At 41.4% G+C, this 19,394-nt stretch overlaps 1 protein-coding gene across 6 annotated transcripts in view; it reads right to left on the bottom strand.

The window, feature by feature from the left end:
* KALRN (kalirin RhoGEF kinase) overlaps nt 1-19,394 on the bottom strand; it is a 465,987-nt gene that overhangs the window by 158,809 nt on the left and 287,784 nt on the right. For all 6 annotated transcript variants that reach the window (XM_030952836.1, XM_030952840.1, XM_030952837.1 and 3 more), the window contains exons 14-16: nt 16,693-16,867; nt 5,789-5,984; nt 53-219 (exon numbers count right to left, since the gene is read on the bottom strand). In XM_030952836.1, coding sequence (XP_030808696.1) covers nt 53-219; nt 5,789-5,984; nt 16,693-16,867 — 538 coding nt within the window. The remainder of the gene's footprint in view (nt 1-52; nt 220-5,788; nt 5,985-16,692; nt 16,868-19,394) is intronic.

Here is a 19,394-nt window from a genome sequence, read left to right as displayed (position 1 = left end):
TGTAATGGCTGAAAACCCCCTCAAGCCCCTCATGTGTGGTTAAAACTCTCACCTGCTTGACCTCAGCCTGGAGGTGCCGGAGCTGCAGGCACTGCTCTAACCTCTTGTGAGTTTGGTCAGCGTTCAGCTCCAGCTCGTGCTGCTTCTCATGAAGGAATTCCAGCAGTTCTTGAACCTGGGTTGCAAGATCAATGTCTTTTTCACAGATCAGCTCAATGCCTGTAACATGTAGAGAGAGAGAGAGAGATTATTGCACTTGAAATTTCAATTTTGCATAACTGGAAGCTTCAAAATTTTTTGCCACTCAACACATTGATTTGCAACTGAGTAATTCTTTCTCACTTAACTTTCTCACATGAAATATTTGGCTTTCACAGTTCCCTGATCTTCATCACTACATTTTTCTACAAAGTGGTGTTTCTCTGGTGGCAATTGCTCATCTGACTCACCAGCATCTGGTCAGTTGGACTGACTTAAGCACAGTCTTGCTTGCATGAACATCAAATTTTAAAAACAGAAAAATCCTCAGTTTTTTAGGGCAATTAATAAACTTATACTATATAAATGCATGTTGAAAAAAAAACTTGAGAAAAGAGATAAGGAAGAAAATAGAAAAGTCAAATAGATCTACAGTAATACTACAAGTGCAGGAACTCCATAGAGAAAACCTTTTTCTATCTGGATGGTTGTAGAGGAACATCAACAATGAATTAGTTTAAATCAGACTTCATTCAGAATTATTCCACAGACTGACTTCTGTCCAATCCTCACACAGCAGACAGAAAGGATGTCTTAGTACCACATCTCCCTCCCTTGCATCCCTTGCTAACCCCTCAAAGGCCTGGTCTGATTTCATGGCCTTGACTTGATCAGGAGATTGAAATAGAGACTTCCTGAGGCCCTTCCTACCTCCTGAATGTTTTTCTGACACTGTGAGCCTTGTGTGCAGTGTTTGCATGAAATACAGTGCAGAGTTTCACACCTTCCTTCTGGGTGCCACTGATGTGATTGGGACGCTGGGTTCGCCACCAGCGCAACTGGAAAGTTTGGCCTGGAGGAAATATGATGTCATCCCATGTTACTGCAGTCCCTGGGATTGCAAACTAATAAAGACCTGACTCTTCCCTTATGAAGGTTTACTGGAATTTTGCCATTGGCCTTGAAGCAGGAAGGATAAGGAACCTAACATAAAAATAATATGATTGCAGTAATGCTGAGAAAACACTGCACTTTCCTCCAAAGCCATTTGATTTAACAGAATAATTTAGGATTAAAAAAGAAATGTGTTAATTAGAAGCTGCTGAAAAAAGTCTTGGACACTATTTTTGAAAACCATTTAGAAAGTTGTCTTTACCTCCCTCTTTATCCTCCTCAGAGACTCATGACTTTCATTCAGCAGTATCTACACAGTACAGCACACAAAATAAATACGACCTTATTACTAACCCTATCCCTTTTCCTGGTTTCTGGTTTTATCAGAAAAAGCACATGGGAATGCAAATGATTGGCTTATTCCCTTTCCCAGCCAAAACAAAACAGTTCCTTCATTACCAAATAAAGTGGAATGGCCCCTGGCTTCTCATTTAAAACTGGAAATTTAATATATGTTTCTATTCTTGGGAGTGAAGTTCTTTTCAATTGCCAGACACCAGGCATTGTTGCTGCAATTAGGGTGCATATGGTTCTGTATCCTGAGGACATGATGGCTTTTTGTATGCTTGACTTCACCGCACCTATTGGATATTAAATGCACAGCTTTGCCTCCCGCACACTCAGCTGGTGCAGCTCTGATCGTGCTAACTCATCAGCAGCAACCAGGGAACTGCCTGGGATGCTATCCAAGGGCAGTGTGTGCTCCCCATGATGAATGATCCGCCCTTTCCTGCTTGTCATATGTCACGCAGATTTATTCTGCGGTGCCAGCACATGCGGTGAGAGCGCTTTTTCTTCTCAAGTATTGGTTGGCAAAACAGAAAGCCTTGTTTCCCGAATAATTTCATACATATTATCTTTACATTGTGTTTTGACAGCTAGAAAAGCACAGCTGACTTTCTGATAAAATGAACTTGGTTGCCATTTTCTTCTACTGCTTCAAACAGTGCAGCAGATGTCAAGTGAGTGATATTGAATTGAAAATGTTTTTAAAAAATCCTACAGGAAAGAGTACTGAGCCACACTAACTGGCATCCTACAAAACATACATTAGTGACACCTGAACTGATTGCAATGTGAGATAGAATTCAGTCTAGGGAAGAGGTATTGCTTTTTAACCCATACAAAACTGTTCTGAAACTGCTTTAAACCTGCTTTATGCTGAAATATTAAGAGCCTGTGACAGCAGAGTTTATATTCTCTTCTTTGCAATATAAACTACAGTTATAATTAACTATAAAGGACATCACAAAGCAAATGAAATAGATTTCTGTTTCCCTTTTAAGCAATGCAACAGTTGGAAAAGAGGTGAACAATGTTATCTTGATGACCAGGAAGCAAAAGGACTTTGAATCTTACACGTATCAGGCAGGTACTGAATAAATATCCCCAACTTCAGCTCTACAGTGTATTTCAGGTTTGACTTAAAACAATTTGTCTAAGATACTAAAAGGAGCTCTGTAAACCATTAGAGACCCCCAGCTGGGGGCTCATTATGACACTGATATTGACAATGAAAATGGACTTTATTAATCAAATAAATTTGCACAATCAATTAACCAGCTATTAGAGTGTAACTGCTTTTCATGTCTAGAATCAGACTAACTAAGGTGCATATGCTAATAAATTACCTGAGCATGTCATCACCACAGCTTGGGCCCAAGTGCTGAATTACTCCTGAATAATTATCCTAATCTTTCTGTGGGAAATGAGTTTCTCAAAAGTGTCCAAGTTGTCACTTTTGGAAACACCAGGCTCCTTCAACATACTGAGTTAGGCATCCAGAAAAATCAATAACCATTTCTGAGAGTATTTACTCACATATTTAGCTTTGCTATCAACAGTAGAGCTAAAATCAAACAGGAAAAATAGCAGATAGGTTCCTTGAAACAAAAAGGGCTGGCTCATTAGAAACTCCAGTCTTGTTGAGAACATGACTATAATATTCTCTACATACAAATATGATTCCTGATTGACACAGATTTTAGCGACGATTTGCAAGTACTGCAAAATTTCAGGAAATGCAACCTGACTTCCAGATCTTGCCTATTCCCTAACAAAACCAAACATTTCTTTAAAAAATAATTATTGCAATGGAGAAAACAGTCTAATCCAGGCTCACTTACATTTGCTGGAGTATTGGAAGGAATCACAGGAACATAGCCCTGAGCTGGATGGAACTTTGGAAATACTGGGCTTGCAGAGAAGCCTGATTGTGTGGATGCCCTCAATATCCACAGTCTGACCTGGTGCATCACAGAACCACTGGATTTATTGTACCAACATAAGAATGTTCACAGGGATTGCCAGACACTCCACAGCCTAGTAAGGGTCAGTGCTCCAAGTCTGCATCAGACATGCAAAAATCATGGCTGAATGTCCAAAACCTTCTTTTTCTACCTCAAGACTTCCAAGTGAAAAAGACATCATAAATGGCAGCACATGGATATAATTTTATCTGACAGACTTGCTGGCTTAAAGACCTCCAAGACAAAAGAGAGAGTGATCAAAACCAAGTCAGTCTCCTGTGTGGCATGTTGGAAAGAATAAAGCTCAAAGAGAGTTATAGGGAAGGGAAGAAACTTGGTCAATTAAGGGTGGCTGGTTAGGCAGAATGGCTCTGGAAAATCACATTTTTTCTGGTTCTTATCTTCTCTGGCTACAGGTGAGTTTTGATCGTAGCAGCGGTGACAGTGTACAATAGGAAGCAGCAATAGCAGCTGATTTCCCAGAACCTCTGCAGGTTTCCAGCTCTGGCAGTTAAGAACAATCATCCCCTACCCTATACCCTGAATGGCTATGATAAAGGATTCAGGAAGAGGGAGTAAAATTCAATCACTTTTTTATGAAGTATAACTGTTCTTTACTGAAGAAAGGAGCAGTAGGCTCCCAAGTACTACCTTTCTCCCTTATTTTTCCATTCTCCCAGCATTTAGCATTCCATGCATACTAGACATGGCCATTACCTTTGATTTACTATAGTTACTCTACATCCCCATGGGACTTCTGCTTCCCTGCTTTTGAGAGCAGGGGATTTTTATTAGGTAGGCTTCATAGAAAGTGGCCTCAGAGAATCTTACAAAAACATTTTACAGGTCAATTCATTGAGTTGCTAACCTTTTGTCAGCAATCCAAAAGAAGTTGTTTCTAACTTCTTGACAAAAACAGAATTGATTTTTTATTTTCTAAAACTCAGTCACTGAGGCTCCTGACCGTGCTCTGTTCTGGATCATATTCTTTACCTCCCATGGATTCCTTCCAGGATGGAAAAACAAACAGACAAAAGAGCACAAACATCTTAACCAATGCCTTAGGAGGAGTTTCCTAACTCAGAATTCAGGGAGGCTGAAGCACAGGGCCAGGCATCGTGTGGGCAGATCTCAGGCTCACAGAATGCACCAGATTATCTAGTTCACAACATCCACTTGAAGCAGTCCTCAAGGCTCTGTTGAGTGCAGCCTGCGAAATCAGGCTGGATACTGCCAGATTGTTCTGAAGGTAGGTGCCTAGAGGTAAAATGTTTGCCAAAGGATAATACCATAAAATCCTTTTTATTTCAAACGAGGGAAAGAACAGGAACTGCTCTTGCTTTGCAATCTTTCCAAACATTTTAGAAGGTTAAAGCACTACATAAGTAACATTCACCTCTGGGCTTTATGCAGTGATTAATCTGAATTATGATATTCCTTTTCCAGATGCAAAATCCAAGGAAACAAAAATTTTGACTCTTAGGATGTATTAGAAATTCTCTTATGCTGAGAAGCAGAGCAAAATCAGACAGACTCCCTCCCAAAATGAATCAAAACTTTCATTTAAGAGCACATCTCAAAGGGCTTTTTTACACCCAAGTTGCTACCTTTAAGTGCACTCTGAAAAGGAGAATTCCAGTATGGTTTATCATATTCCCTTTTTACACAAAACAATTCCAAATAGAACTGGCTGGAAACAAGAGTTCCATTTCATTACTGGTTTCAGGGCTCTCATGTTTGGATTCTTTCCCAGAGGACCCTTGGATAACTAGATTCTTTCTCCTCTTACTCTCTCTCTTTCTCTTTCCCTTGGGCATGTCTGCATCCTGAAATGGGGAACAGGGAAAAGGCACTTGAGTCTGCAGAGAATGAAGCCAGACCATCTGGTCAGTTTGACTCTCACTAAAGTCAATTTGCAGTAGGATTAACAAGCTTAGGAGTCTAGAATGACTACACTGCATCCAGACCTGAGGTCTGACTGCCCAGCTCAAGGATCTGTAGCTCTTAACTTCAGTGCTTGTTTCTGAGCTGGAGCAAGGACAAGGAGCTTGTCTTGCCCTTCCCTCCCCATCCAATTTGGAGTCAATCACACACTCCATCCTGCAGCTGTGAAACTTTCTGAATGAAACTTGAAATTCAGCTTCATTTCCTCAATGAGTTTCAGTCTCAAAGAAATAGCAGGTTTTTACATAAAATCCTGAATCAGAATTCTCAAAACTTGTGGAACAGTTCTGGGAGTGGAGAGACAGGTATTTGCCTACACTTATGTTAAAAGCTTATTTGATATGTAATGTGGTATTTCGGCTTGCTATGCATTTGGGGGTTTGGGCTTTTTCATGGTTTGGTTTTTTTTTTTCCATGTAAAATAGAGATCAAATTGTTCTCACCTGAAGCCTGGACCTCCATGATGTATTGGTGCAAGTCTTGCCCCTGCTGGATGACTTCAAAGGTCATGTTGTTCATGGCCAGTTTCCGCTCAGTGTGACGCTGCAATCGCTGCTCAGCCAGAGTGAGATCCTCGGTGTTGAAATCATTCATTTGCCTCAGCAGATCTTCATTCCAAGCATCCAGCTCTGCTGTAACCTTCATGGGCAGAAGACGCACTCAGGATCAATGAAATATCTTACTCTCAAACAACGTTTGGATCAGAAAATACTTCGCATTTTGACTCTGATCCAGAAACCTTCAAACTCCAGATCCTGCCTACTTGATGGTGACACTTCACATTTTTCTTAGGTGAGGATCCATGAAAAGATTATCAGTCCAACAAAAACTGTCACCTTCCTTTTCCCTTACATATCCCAAATGACACTGGAAGAGAATACCCACTATATTCTCCTTGATGATAGAACAAATGTTTCTGAATATATTCAAATTAAATGAAAAAATAATGCTTCCAGAATTACAAAATGCCCTGCAACCACACAATCCCAAAATGGCCTGAATGTTTCTAAAACATTCATTTTGCAACACATTATATGTTACATATCACAGATGTAATGCACAACACAGAAACATCACACTCAAGGTTTAGGTGAATCATCTACAGATCCACAAATGAAACCTGGCTGTAACCAAAGACCTGCCAGTACCTCCTGGGAACATGCAAAATCTTCTTTGCTTTCTCTGCTTCCTAATTGTGACACACAGGCTGATGATTTTAGCAGTCCATTTATTGTATCTTCTGCATTTTACATCTTTCTCCACAGAAGCCAGCTGGTATCAAAGTCCTCCAGTTTTGCCTGAGCAATTAAAGCAAGATCTGGTGTCCACCTAAGCAGCCCAGTCTCACCTCAACCTAGGTTCTGCTGCTGCAGGCAAAAAAGAGGGAATTGTGCTAATGACAATGAATGAGGGAGGGGGGACAAGGGAAATGGGAATTAAGTTGTACAGTGCAGAATACAAGTCTTAGAAGGATTGAAAATGATTAAATAAATGGCTTAATTCTGATTAATAGGTCAATTCCTCAGCTAAATAGCTAAATTCAGGAGAGCTAAAAGTAGATATCTACATTCCCATTTGTACACATTATGATGCAGTGAAAAGTTCTCTGCTTCTCACTAAAAGTGCTCTTCAGGGCCTGTGTGCAGTGAGATGTTTAACTTCCTAAGGAACCAAGATTCAGAATTTTCCATTCAGCTCTCCTTTCCAGAAAACATACATAATATGCAGCACAGGCTTAGGAAGAGGACCAAAATGGATCAGTTCTCAGCCCTTCTCACATTAGAATGGACAAAAGCACAGAGTTTTGCACTAGAAGGAAAAAGTGCATGTTTTAGGCTCTTTTTTGAGAGAAGCAGAAAAGCAGACTTACTCAGTGAAGAACCTGGGACTCATCTGCGGAAGAGAAGGCAGAGCGTGGATATCCTGAGGGGTTTCTATTTTTCTTCAGCTTGTTCCTTTGCCCATTCCACTCAATTACCTTTAAATAATAGCTATCTCTACACTGTCTTTGCCCCCATTCCTGATTCCAGCAGCCTCTGATTCATTCACATATCACAGCAGGAGTCCCTGGACTGTGGAGACTTATTGGCAGACTTAGCAGTTTGGGAAAAATGTCCAAAGTTGATGGTGGAAAACAGCTTTAACAGATATATTTACATTTAGGGGTAGATGCTCAGCTAACAGTGATCAGAACTGAGGTGATCTTGACCTCATTTCAAACTACAAACAACAGAATTAATTCAGAGTGAGCACAGGTTCCTACAGCCACGACAGTAACACAAAGTTCAGTGTAAATGTTCAGTTGTTCAATGTAAATGTTCAGTGTTAATGTTCAGTTCCTTTCTGCTCTTTCTATGGAAAAGCACACGACATAAGTGAATCAGAACTTTCTCTTGGTAACTTTTCCACTTGGCTGCAGAAGGGACACGGACCACTACTGCTTTTACTGCTTGTGGACAATGGAGCTAAAAGGGGTTTTGCTCCATTATCCACACTCCCCAGATCCACTCAGTGTTCCAGCTAAGGAGGAAAGGATGGTACAGGCAGTGAGGATGCAAGCTGATAAACAATGTGGGATGCAAGGCCAGCAGCCCATGGTGCTCCATGTCACATTGCCAGGGCAGGAACAGAGGCTAAGCCTGTGCCTGAGCAGCTCTGGACATGTCCAGCAGTAACAAAGCTGTCAGAGTGAGTGCCAGCTCTGCCAGGCCAAGAGCACAGCCCCCAGGGGAGGGAAGAAGGAAGGAGGGAAGTAGCCTTTGAGTGAGGGCTGATGAAGGAGCGACAGTCATCCCCTGCGCTGGGTCAGGGGAAAAGAGGAAGGAATCAGCACAGCAAGAGGTGGAACAACACCAAATTTCTCAGGCTAAGTGGGTACAGGAAGGCTGGGTACATTGCTCTGAGTAACAAACAGATGGCTAGCAGGGAATCTAAAGCACACTAAGGCAAGAAGCAATAGCAGGGCTGTGATAACAACCCAGGTTTCCTGAATCCCAATCTGGTGCCCTGTTCCAGAGACCATGCTGCTTTGCATATCTCATTAGGACATTTCCTTTTCTCTCTCTACAGACAATGTCTCAAAATCCCAGCATTTTCTGTACTTCAAACAGGACCATTTGGAAATAGTGCCAGAGTCTGAATGTACTGGTTTGATTTGGGTATAGGGAAAATGATTTATTTTTCTTGAAGAAGATGTAATTAGGCAGCTCTGTTAACTACAGCCATATACTTTTCAAGTCTAAAAAAAGGATGCTTTCACAGATGAGTCAGCCCTTGATATTTCTGATAAAACTTGGACTAAAGTTTTAGCATTAAAGTTAAAGCATTAAACAGAAGTGTCCTATCCCCTAAGCTGTGGCAAGATCCAATTGCACTGGGCCTCTGTCAGGAAGGCCCCCCTCTCATAAATGAGGGTCACTTGGCCATGAACTTGTTTTATTCCTTTTTGACAAAGAAGAATTGCTGATTAATTTACCCTGTTCACATGTTTTGCTGGGAAGAACTGACAGCACTTATTTTATTCACTTTATTTACCAGTGTTAGTGATTCTAAATAGACCTCAGCACCCCCAACATGCAGTGAGAGAAGGGAAGCCCTGCTGTAGTAGAAGACTGGAGCTCTGGTCTGTTCTGTTGTCGCTTGAGAAAGCAATTTCACCAAAGCAGAAGGGTCCTGAGAGCAGCAAGAGCAGGAGTGCAAGGTCTACACTAGTACAAGCAGCCTTATCCCCTGGTTTCCACACTGTTCCAAGGAAAGCTGCATGTGACTCATTGTCAGCCACACTTCAGCCAGCTCCTTGGAAGGGGCCACCCTCCTTTTCTGTGGGTCATATGAGGTCAGTGGTCAAAAAACAGCTCCCTATTACTAAAGGAAGATCAAACAACCCAGGAGTACTGATGGGAGAAAGCCATGACAAAGTATTGATTCCAATGAGCCTAGGAAGCACATTTTGTCATTCTTCACCTGAAACAGATGCTCCTGCTGCCACGAGAATGGGAGGAGAAGCAGCACTGGCAGTGAACCCACTTTAGTATGAAGTGAGATATCTGAGATATCCTTATCAGAGAAAGGGTGGAGCATGTGAGTAAATGCTGGGTTTGTGTGAGCTCCATGAGACTGTCCCAGAGCAGTTCTGGATATACAGCCCATGGCAGCCAGGTCTGTGTTCGTGCAGACACAGTGACCACAGTCTAGACCACAAAGCTCTTAGGCAGGAATCCTCCTAAAGCAGCAACTTAATATATCCAAATTCCCACCCCTGCAATACTGCTGCATTTGCTGCCTCCTGGATTTGTCATGTTGCAACATCAGCAAGAAACCTGACCAAATGGAGAGGGACATGTTCTTCAGTCCTGGAGAATAATGACAGCTGTAGAGAGGTGTACACAGGTGAAAAGCAGCAGCAGTAATAATGACAACAGGAGCAGCCCAGGCATCTCATGCCTTCCATGCAGCTTGTGAATTAGGCCAAAGAGCCTGCCAGAGCTGCAGCAGCTGCTGTGCAGGAAATTGTACATCTCCAATAATTTCTTGTCTAAATCCTTAAGGATGTATTTTTTTATGGTGCCGATGATGAGATTTTCTACAAAAGGATGCTTGAAAGCTGCTTGTTTGGCCTTAATTCAGTGTTTAACATCTAAAGTCATGTTTAATGGCAACCAGAAAATGTTGTTTGCCAGTTGAAGGAGGTAGAGAGGGGAAGTGAGGAATCAAGTGAAAGAAGATAAATGCTCTATGGAGAATGAATCACAGAGAAGCTGATATTCTGAAGTATGGGCTGAGGAAGGGCATATGAGGAGGAGGGAAGAAAGTTCTATCCTGGGAGCACAAGCTATCAACACAAAGCAAGTGGGCTTGAGAGGGATCTGAAAAAGAGTAAAGATGCCTGGGAAGAATAAGCAAATGTAGGAGGCAGGTTGGAACAAAAATGATGGTGCAAGTAGGAAAAGAAGCAAAGGTGAGAAGAGTGGGTAGAGCATGGGGATGAGCCAGGAGAGGAAGAACAGTCACACAGGCACAGAGCAGATCTGCACTGAAAAGACAAGATTTACCTCATTTCAAGAGGAAAAAAGGTGACGGCCATACAGCTGGGATTAACAGTGGGGATGGATGAGATGAGAGGTAAGACTTGATCCAGGAAGGAAAAAAAAAAAATCCACATCCTGGATGCAGAGGGAATGTCTGTGAGTGCAGAAAGAGAGGAATTATAATAGAATTGGTAAGACCAGATCTCTAAGGCACTCACCAGAGATGGGGCAACAGGAATGCCAAGGTAAGAACATTCAGAGCAGGCTGAAGGAGCAGAGGACTGGATGTGACAGTGTAAGTGGGTCTAAGAGCAGACTGAGATGGGAAAGGGTAAATGGAACTGTCATTTCTACAGATCTTATAAGCAGAAAGTTTGCTGTTCCTCTTTCTCAGGCCCTGGTTTTGGCTGATGCTGTGCAAAATGACAACACTGTCACCCCATTTTTTTGACAACAGACAGAGATGCCACACTGGCTTAGTGGGGACCTGAGCCACTGAAGTGTGAAAGGACTGTCACAGTGATGATTCTGCTCCAGTGCTTTTGACTCCCTTGAATCCCAAAAATATCTGGAGCAACAATGGGATTCAGCTCCAAAACACAGGGTGCCCAGAAGAGCTTAGAGCATTCCTTTCCTTAAAATGAAGGGACATGCAGCTGGAAAACTCAGTATAGATGGAAAAGAGAAACAAAAACTCACTAAGCAAGAAACATTACAGGATCCCATCTTATGAACAGAAAAGGTTGAAATTTCTTTCAAATCTATCTCAAAAGCTCTGTAATACTTATTTCTTATAAAGAAGTTCACATCTGAGTGTCAGCTCTTAGTGAGGGGGCTACAAAACATCTTGTACCTTCATGCAGGCAGCTAATACTCTTGAAAGGTACAGCTAGTGTTATAAACCTGGAATAGGATGCTCAAATGAGTTGTAAATAACAGTGAAACGAGTTGCTGTGAAAGCTGGCTCCTGTTTCCTCCTAAACTTGTGCTCAGGGATTGTTGTGAACAGCCAGAAGAGGCAGCAAGAGAAATCAAGGCTGAAAAATTTAATTAGCAGGTGAAATGGAGCCAAAGAAATTGAATGTGGGGAAATTAGATATCCAGCAGGTGAAGATTTTAGTGATCATGGGTTTTTTGAAATATAACAAACCGCTTACAAGATCCAATTTATATTGTGCAGTGGGAACCCCCTTAATCCCTCTCAGGACTGTCCTGCCATAGGAATCACATCACTCTAAGACTACAGAAAACAGGTTCTGTCTAACATTTCACATTGTAGGAAAAGAAACAATACATGCAAGGGAAGGAGCTGTACATTTCCAGGAAAGGAAAGTGGACACTTCCACTTTCCTAGGAAAGGGAGAAGTATCACAGCACATGTCACAGTTGAGACAGCCGTGACACACAGAGTATCACCTCACAATTTCAGAAGGCTTTAAGCATTCGCCCATACAAAGTAATACCCTACCACATCAGAAGACTTCAAGCATCTGCCATTCTGGTTCTTTAGCCCAACCTTTCACACCCCTCATGTTGATGCATTGCACCTGTGTGCCCCCTGCTCCCTTTGGTGGTTGGTCAGTGCCCCTGGGCACTCTACAGCTCATTGCTGTCGGTGCTGCTCACCTGCTGCTCACAGCTGTACCCACTGGGGATGAGGCTCACCACAGCCCCACTCCCAATTACCACAAACTGTGTGCCTACAGGTGTGGAAGGTTTTTTTTCAGGTAACCAACAAATATTGCTGCACATGTATTGGCTGAGATCATTCCTGTTCTCAGTCATAGCATTCTACAGAGGCCTACAGGTGAATTTGATAATCTCTCTACAAAAGTTTAAAGTGAAAAATATGCAGAAAGACTCTGCATGGCAGTAAGTTTTTAGGGGTTGCCACTCAGTGCATTTTACCATTTGGTTCTTACACATTTACTCAGCATTTTGCTGTAAATTTCCATTTACTCAAATAATGGTTAATAAGCCTTTAAATTACTATTTCTGAAGCAAGGGACAAGGTATACTTGACAGATGTTCCTGAGGATATAACTCTGGAGCAAGCCTGTGCTTTGTATGTAAAATATACTCAGTGTGGTGCCAGCACAGCTGCTGATGTCTGCCAGCCCTCACCCCTCCAGCCCTGCTCCTGATTCCCTCACAGCAGCTCAGCTCCCACATTCACATCCCATGAAATCTCCTGAGTTACCTGGCTGGCTACACAAACTCAATCCAGTCTGTATCATATAGAAATACCAACCATATAATCCCAAGGATCCCATGTTGTTGAAAAGTGCAGGGGTTTGGTAAAGGATTAAAACCTATCAGGCATCAGAGTTAGACACATTTCCTTAAATAAAGGATGGGCTCTCAAGTTGTGTGTTAAAACTTAGGGCAGAACAGCTCCCACAGGGACAGCCAGGGTCTCTCATGTTTCTGTTATGTCTCTTTTCAGGTGTTGCCATAGCTTGGATTTCATAACTTACCCCGAGAACCCAGAGTGTAAATATCAGTCAATATAATGAGATTAAGGCAAGAAAGAACAGGCAGCACATTCTATGGGCCTGTGTGTTTGTACCCAAATTCATATCTGCCAAACCTGCCATGAGTCCAGGGCAACACAAAAGCTGCCTGTGAGCCTTAGAAGTCCTTAAAAGTCCTAAATGAACACAGCTGGTCTGCCCTGCTAAGAAACAGGCAGGTGGCTTCTCTTAAAGGAAAGTATTTTTCCTGAAGACAAAATGCAACAATAGTTGACAGATTTCACTGAAGTACAAGATCAATAATGCCTAAATAGATGGGAATAAGTGTTGATTGTACAGTAATCATTAATCCTAAAGTTTTTCTGAGCTCCAAACCTCTGTCAAGGTGCAAAAGCTCAAAAACCAGGAGGGCTACAAAGCAGATGGGCACAGTGTAGGTTTAGGAAGGAGTGCCAGAGGAATGGGTTATGTGATCAATGGCACATATTTCAATATTTGTGGAGAACGGTCAAAGCAGGGTAGGTTCCAAAGAAAAAAAGACACTTCCTAAGCAAAACAAAAAGGCAAATCACTCATTTGCCATTTGTTAATTTTTAAAAAAATCCTACTACTTTGTTTGCCCTATTAATTAGAAAGGGGGGAGGGAGGGAGAGAGAGAGATAGAGAGAGAGAGAAGCAGGGAAAATTAAAAGAATTGGAAATGTTCAGTACCAAAACTGGATGGAAAGAGACAACATGAGATGTTTTCTGAAGCTGGGCTGTAACATGCAGCCTTCCCTAAAGCTGTTGGAAGCAGATGGGCTCCCACAGCTGCATCCCTCCAGCTTCCACTAGAGAGATGCAAATCTTCCTCTCACCAGAGTTGCCAGGGAAGGGTCCTCATGTCAAGGGATTCCCTGGAGCACAGGAACCAACAGACCCAAGAACACACACCTGAGGGGGGAAATGGGAAACTGGGTGCTTGACACGGCAGAAGTGGCAATGAGGAGAAAGATGTTTGAGTTTGGGAGGAGGACCCAGGTTTTGCAGGCAGTTTGTGTGAGTGCAGGAAGGATTAACACAGCTGCAGCAGGTACAGGTCTTTCACTAAGGATGAGTTCAATATGGCACTGCTCTTTGGACAGATGGAAGGGGGCTTATCTAGACTAGAAAAGGAGAAATTAATTTGACAATCAATCATACTGGTACACAGTATTTCACAATTCTTAATCTATGCAGGATCTAGGTTATTATGGAAAATTAAAACCTAAATACATTTCCAGTCATAGATCAAGCTACTTGTCTTTAGTAGAAAAAATACTTAATTTCCTGTTTTAAACATCATCTTCTTTTTTCCTCACTAGCTTGGAATAGTCAACCATCAGAAATAGTACATGCTTTTAAATTATGGTGATGAAAAAATCTTTTTGTTTCTCAACAATGGCATGAGATAATTCTGTTAATTCTTGTAACAGTTTCCTACTGAATTGGAATCTTCATTATACAGCTGAGGCAACTGACTGCAATCTACTTTGTAAGCACCATTACTGTGTCAATTTGAGCCAATTCAGCTGTTTGAAATGCATAGCATACATGTGTTATTGAACATTTTATTTCAAACTGCCTTTGTTTTATTATCCATCAAACTGCCTTTCTTGTTTAAGCACTAACTGTACTTAGAGAATTTAAGATACTGATCTGGGTATATTTTTCACTGTGTTTTCAGTAAAAATTATCAAAATTATTCTAAAATAAAAAATATTTTTCCAAGAGAGGGAGCTTTCTAAATAAAATCATCTGCCCATAGACTCTCTATGAAACATGCTCTCAGATTTCCCTGTAATATTAATCTTGCAGAGGGAATTCAGATGTTTATATTACAAAAAAATAGCAAATCTACAGTGACAACTAATGGTGATTTTCTTTAAAATCCTTTCTTTCTAATCTGATTTTAGAAGATTCTGAAGCACATTTCCAATTTTAAGTATCTTAATGTATCACAGCCACTCCATTCTGTGAACATACAGAAGTAAGATCCATGAAGAAACAAATCAAAGGTATCCACGAAGTATTTCCATATTGGTATCCCATGTGAGGGAAATAATGTAATTTACATTGTCTCCTGATGCCTCACTTACCCCATCAGTAAAGTAATGCCTGGCAGTGACACTCTTTGATTGAAAGACTATTTACAAAGAAAAAGAATTTGAGAACAGTAATTTGTTTTAATTTTTTAAAAATACTTTTACTTAAATCAGCACAATTATAGGTTCAGACCTTGAATCTGCAGTGAAACAGGCTGAGACCTTCATGAGTAACTCAGGTGGGTTCACCACATACTGTCTACAAACACATTTGGGTGCTCCAGAGGCACAAATTGGTTGTCTCTTTCTTCTTGTTTGAAAACACAGATGCCATTTATAAGTATGTTCAAGTAGAGCATTCACACCCATTTACATCTTTAAAGTAAAACTTGCAATTATTCAGCATCTGCCATGCCACACCAACATGTATAAAAAGTATCTTCTATTTAAATATAGGAGATAACCTACTCTGCTGAAAAAGCAGTATCTGACATGAAATAGATACATTTATAGATTTATACACAAATACAAAGAATGCTGCCTCTCACCAGCAAGGAAGCTGCACATAACTGGTAAGTAAATGAAACTATTCTAATTTACATAATTAACAAGCACTGTAGGACAGACTGCAGGGAAATACCTCACTGCGCAGTCACAGCAGAGAAGCTCAGATACTCCTCACTGATTCCTATGTCTGGCATTCAGCAACAGAACAGGACACCTTTTAGGAAACTGGACACCTGCTTCCTGCCTTTTATTCCACTGTAATACATCCTGTCATGTCTTAAACACAAAATGTAACACAGCATTCTAAACCTCCCAGCAGTTACCAGCATCCACCTTGAGACTGCCTACAGATTTACGAACAATAAATAAATAATGAATAAACCTACAGATTTACAAACAATAAATAAATAATGAATAAACCTACAGATTTACAAACAATACCTCCAGGAATATATCATCCTCAAACACTTACAGGTGCTCCCTGAACTGAACAAGCACCAGGGGGATACAGCAGGAGGAACACACCCCACAAAGGACACAAGCACTGACATCAGTCTCACAGACTCTGTGTGCAAGTTCATACACATTTTGTTATTTTTTCATCTCCTATCAGAACTACAGAAAGTAATTACTGAGATTGGCTGGAATAGCTTCAAAATTTCTCACTTCAAGAATACCCCAATATTTTGATGAATTTTCCATCCAGTGCTTTTGATTCCAAAACAGAAGTTCAAAACAGAACTTAAAGACCTTTTTTTTTGCACGAGGACATAAAATTGTGCTTTTAATCTTCTAAGGGACATTTTTTTTCTTTTTTGTTTAAATCCACTGCAGTGTCTAAAAAGCCCACCTTTTAAATACCCTTTCATTTTATGCACGTTTTTTCACTCTGTGGCTTAGAGACAGGCGTGTATCTGTTTGTATCTGAAGAGACAAACCCCACTAATAAGTGATACAGAACTTTCAAATTCCTGAGTGACTCATGTCAACAGAGAGTTATAACAGGCATCTCATAAAGCTTCTCTGCAAAGCAGGCAGATTCCCAGCATAGTCAGGGAAGCACCCATGCACCTATTCCAAGGCATTCTGGCACTTTATCCTAAAGCATGCTTTAGGTCCAACAGTCTGAATTAAAGCACAGTTGTAACTCTCTCCCCCTCGCTGGACAGCTGAGCAGAATCAAACAGCCCAAGATGTCCCCTCACAGGGTATGTTCACACGTCCTCTCTCCCTCCCACAGCTCCCCCCAGCCCCAGGTCCTGCAACCAGCTCTTACCTCAATGGTGTACTGCTCAAAAATCCGGAGCTGAAGGAAAATGTCTAGCTTAATCTTCCTCTCGTGGAAGAGCTCTTCCATCTGTACCTGGGCCTCGTCGAGCTGCTGGAGGACAGACTCGATGTGGCTGATGGAGCTGTTGTGGGGGGTCTTGTTGTTGGAAACTGCAGAGTCCCTGTGGCAAGGCAGAGGGCAGGGTTAGAGCTTTGAGGCAGGCAGAAGAGCAAGAACTCCACATCTGTGATTCTGCGTGCTGCTGAGGAGCAAAGCCAAGCACAGAGGGCTGAGGGAAGGTGTGTGCAACACTCATCTCCTCTGCTCCCTGAAATCCTGCAGCTCCTGAGCTTGCCACAAAGTTTGAGCAGGGGGATCATCCTTCCTTGTGTGGTGACACTGTGACCTTACACACTTGGGAGGGGCAGGGGAGGAGATGCACTTCAACCTCAAGGGCTCTCTTGAGGTGACTGGCTGGCAATCACCTTTAATGCTGCAGGGTTACCTGCTCCTGCCTCATATCAAACTGAGATGTTATTCAGCCTCTGGACCTTTACAAGTTAATTTCCTGCATTTGCCCTATTACTTACAGACTAATTGAAGCAGCATTATGAGTATTTTAGACCAATGGCTAGTGATGCCCTGGCATCCTCTGGATAACGTAGTACAGCAATGAATACAGAACACAGTGCAAAAAAACCCCAACACACCTTTCAGAAACTGCAAGAGAGATCCTGACTTGTCTTTTCACTGGGGGAAGTGAAAGGAGATGTGAATGTGACAGGCCAGATACTGCTGCAGTTACATTTTCCATTTACAGGCAGCAGAAGGGAGCAAACCCTTTACTTGTGGGCCAGGACCAAGGGGGAATTTGCTGTACTTGAAAGCTTAGCATGGGCACAGGAAAGCCCTGGTGGTTCCTTTTCTATTTGTGCTTTCATGGATATTAATAGGCTCATCTATAGTCTGCTATGTCTTCAGCAATTTTTTTTCAGTGACTGTTTTACAGATAAATACCATTTGCAGACATAAAGAACTGAAATTTATCCTCAAACGCTCCACACAAGGTCCCTCAACGTTCAGAAGGGCCAGAAAGGAAACTCTGAAGCCAAAATTTAATCTTGGTTCTGACACATTGGGTAAAACAAGATTTAGATGTAAGTTCTACTGATTTCCCTTGCTTATATGGGAATATTACACTGATATTTCTCTCTCTAGGTGTTATGGTTTCTGCCCCACTCTGTCTGTCTGTTTTCACATTCATGGTGATCACAGGGTCTCTGCCTCCACATTAGAGCTGCACAGAGGAAGGAGGAATTAAAATAACTAGAGATTTTCAAACTACAGCTTAATCTGAGGCTGCATCCAATCAAGTTCTGCTTCCCTCAGTCAGCACCTGTCTTCTATAAAAGGACATGAAATAAGTCTTCACTCAGATGCAGGATTATTACTATTCATATATTATCTAAATTACTCAATGAATTATTCAAAACCGGTGTTGAATAATCTCTCATGGGATCTAGAGACACATTTAGTTTTAGAAATTCTTTTTCATTAAACATTTCACTCTTCAAATCAAGCCACACTTGCATTTCAGTGACTGATGCAATACAAAAGTTTAAGAGTTGTACTCTGGTGGGTTTTTTAAAGTCTCCTTGGATAAGGCATTGTCAACCCCTAGCTAGTCTGGTCTGAGAGAGATCTCCCTACAGAAAAAACCATTTCTGAAGTTGCATGCTTCTGTCACAATATTTCTTGTTCTGTCTGGTGATGAGAAACTGGGAAAGAATAAATATAAAACCCTTACTAATCTTTGAAAGGCAATGGATTAGAGTTTTAAAATTCAAAGAAATTATTGGAAAAAAACCCAAAATAAACTCTGGGGAACATAAAATTGGAGTCAATACATTGTTGCTGACTTTGTTTAAAATGAACACTATGCTCCTAAAACCGCTTTCACTGGGAGAAAGCTCAATGAGAAATATCTATTATCTAAAGCTTATATGCTGAACTACTGCAAAAAGGCAAGATACCTAACTCTTCACTGGCTTTTTTTTACATTCCTGCTTTTCACATCTCACTGGAGCAAGTCATTGCTTTGCCTTTCACAGATGACCAGAAATGTTGCCCCCAGCAGCACCCCAGGATTGCAGTTCAAAAGGTTTGCTTTATGTTGACTGCTGAGAACAACAACCACCTCAGTAAAGCACTGATAAGGAAGAGAGAAAAGTGTTTCCTATGTGAACCATGACATGCACAGAGCTTCTAGGCAGGCCTGTTTTATTCCTGATGGGTTTGGCCTCCTGATGGAGTCACTGGGGTCCTGAAGACCTTGTGTCAAGTGCAGTCCCAGGCATGGTATTTAGTTCAGGCAGCTGAGCTTTTCATTGCCTATCTGGAGGAAGCAGAGTGCTATTACACAAATTATCTTCTCTCAACCAAAATCTGTTCTCTCAAAGATAAGAACAAGAAATGTAAAACTTTCCAAAGCTCCAGTAATTTTATTGCTTTAAACCTGTGTTATGACATGTTTGATAAAAGCAGTGCCTTTCATTCTTTTCATTGTTGTAGCATTTGCAGTCTGCATCTATTCTTCACGGCAGGTACAAGGTGATCCACACTGAAATGCAATCCTGTGTTAAGGAAGACTGCAGCAATTCTAATTTTTCCTTTATCTCTGTGTTCTTTACCACTGCCAGCAGCGATGA

This window comes from Camarhynchus parvulus, chromosome 7 (assembly GCF_901933205.1).
Source record: "Camarhynchus parvulus chromosome 7, STF_HiC, whole genome shotgun sequence".
Taxonomy (NCBI): Eukaryota; Metazoa; Chordata; class Aves; order Passeriformes; family Thraupidae; genus Camarhynchus; species Camarhynchus parvulus.
The sequence above is the reverse complement of the archived record's forward strand: the minus strand, read 5'-3'. Positions and strand labels throughout refer to the sequence as shown.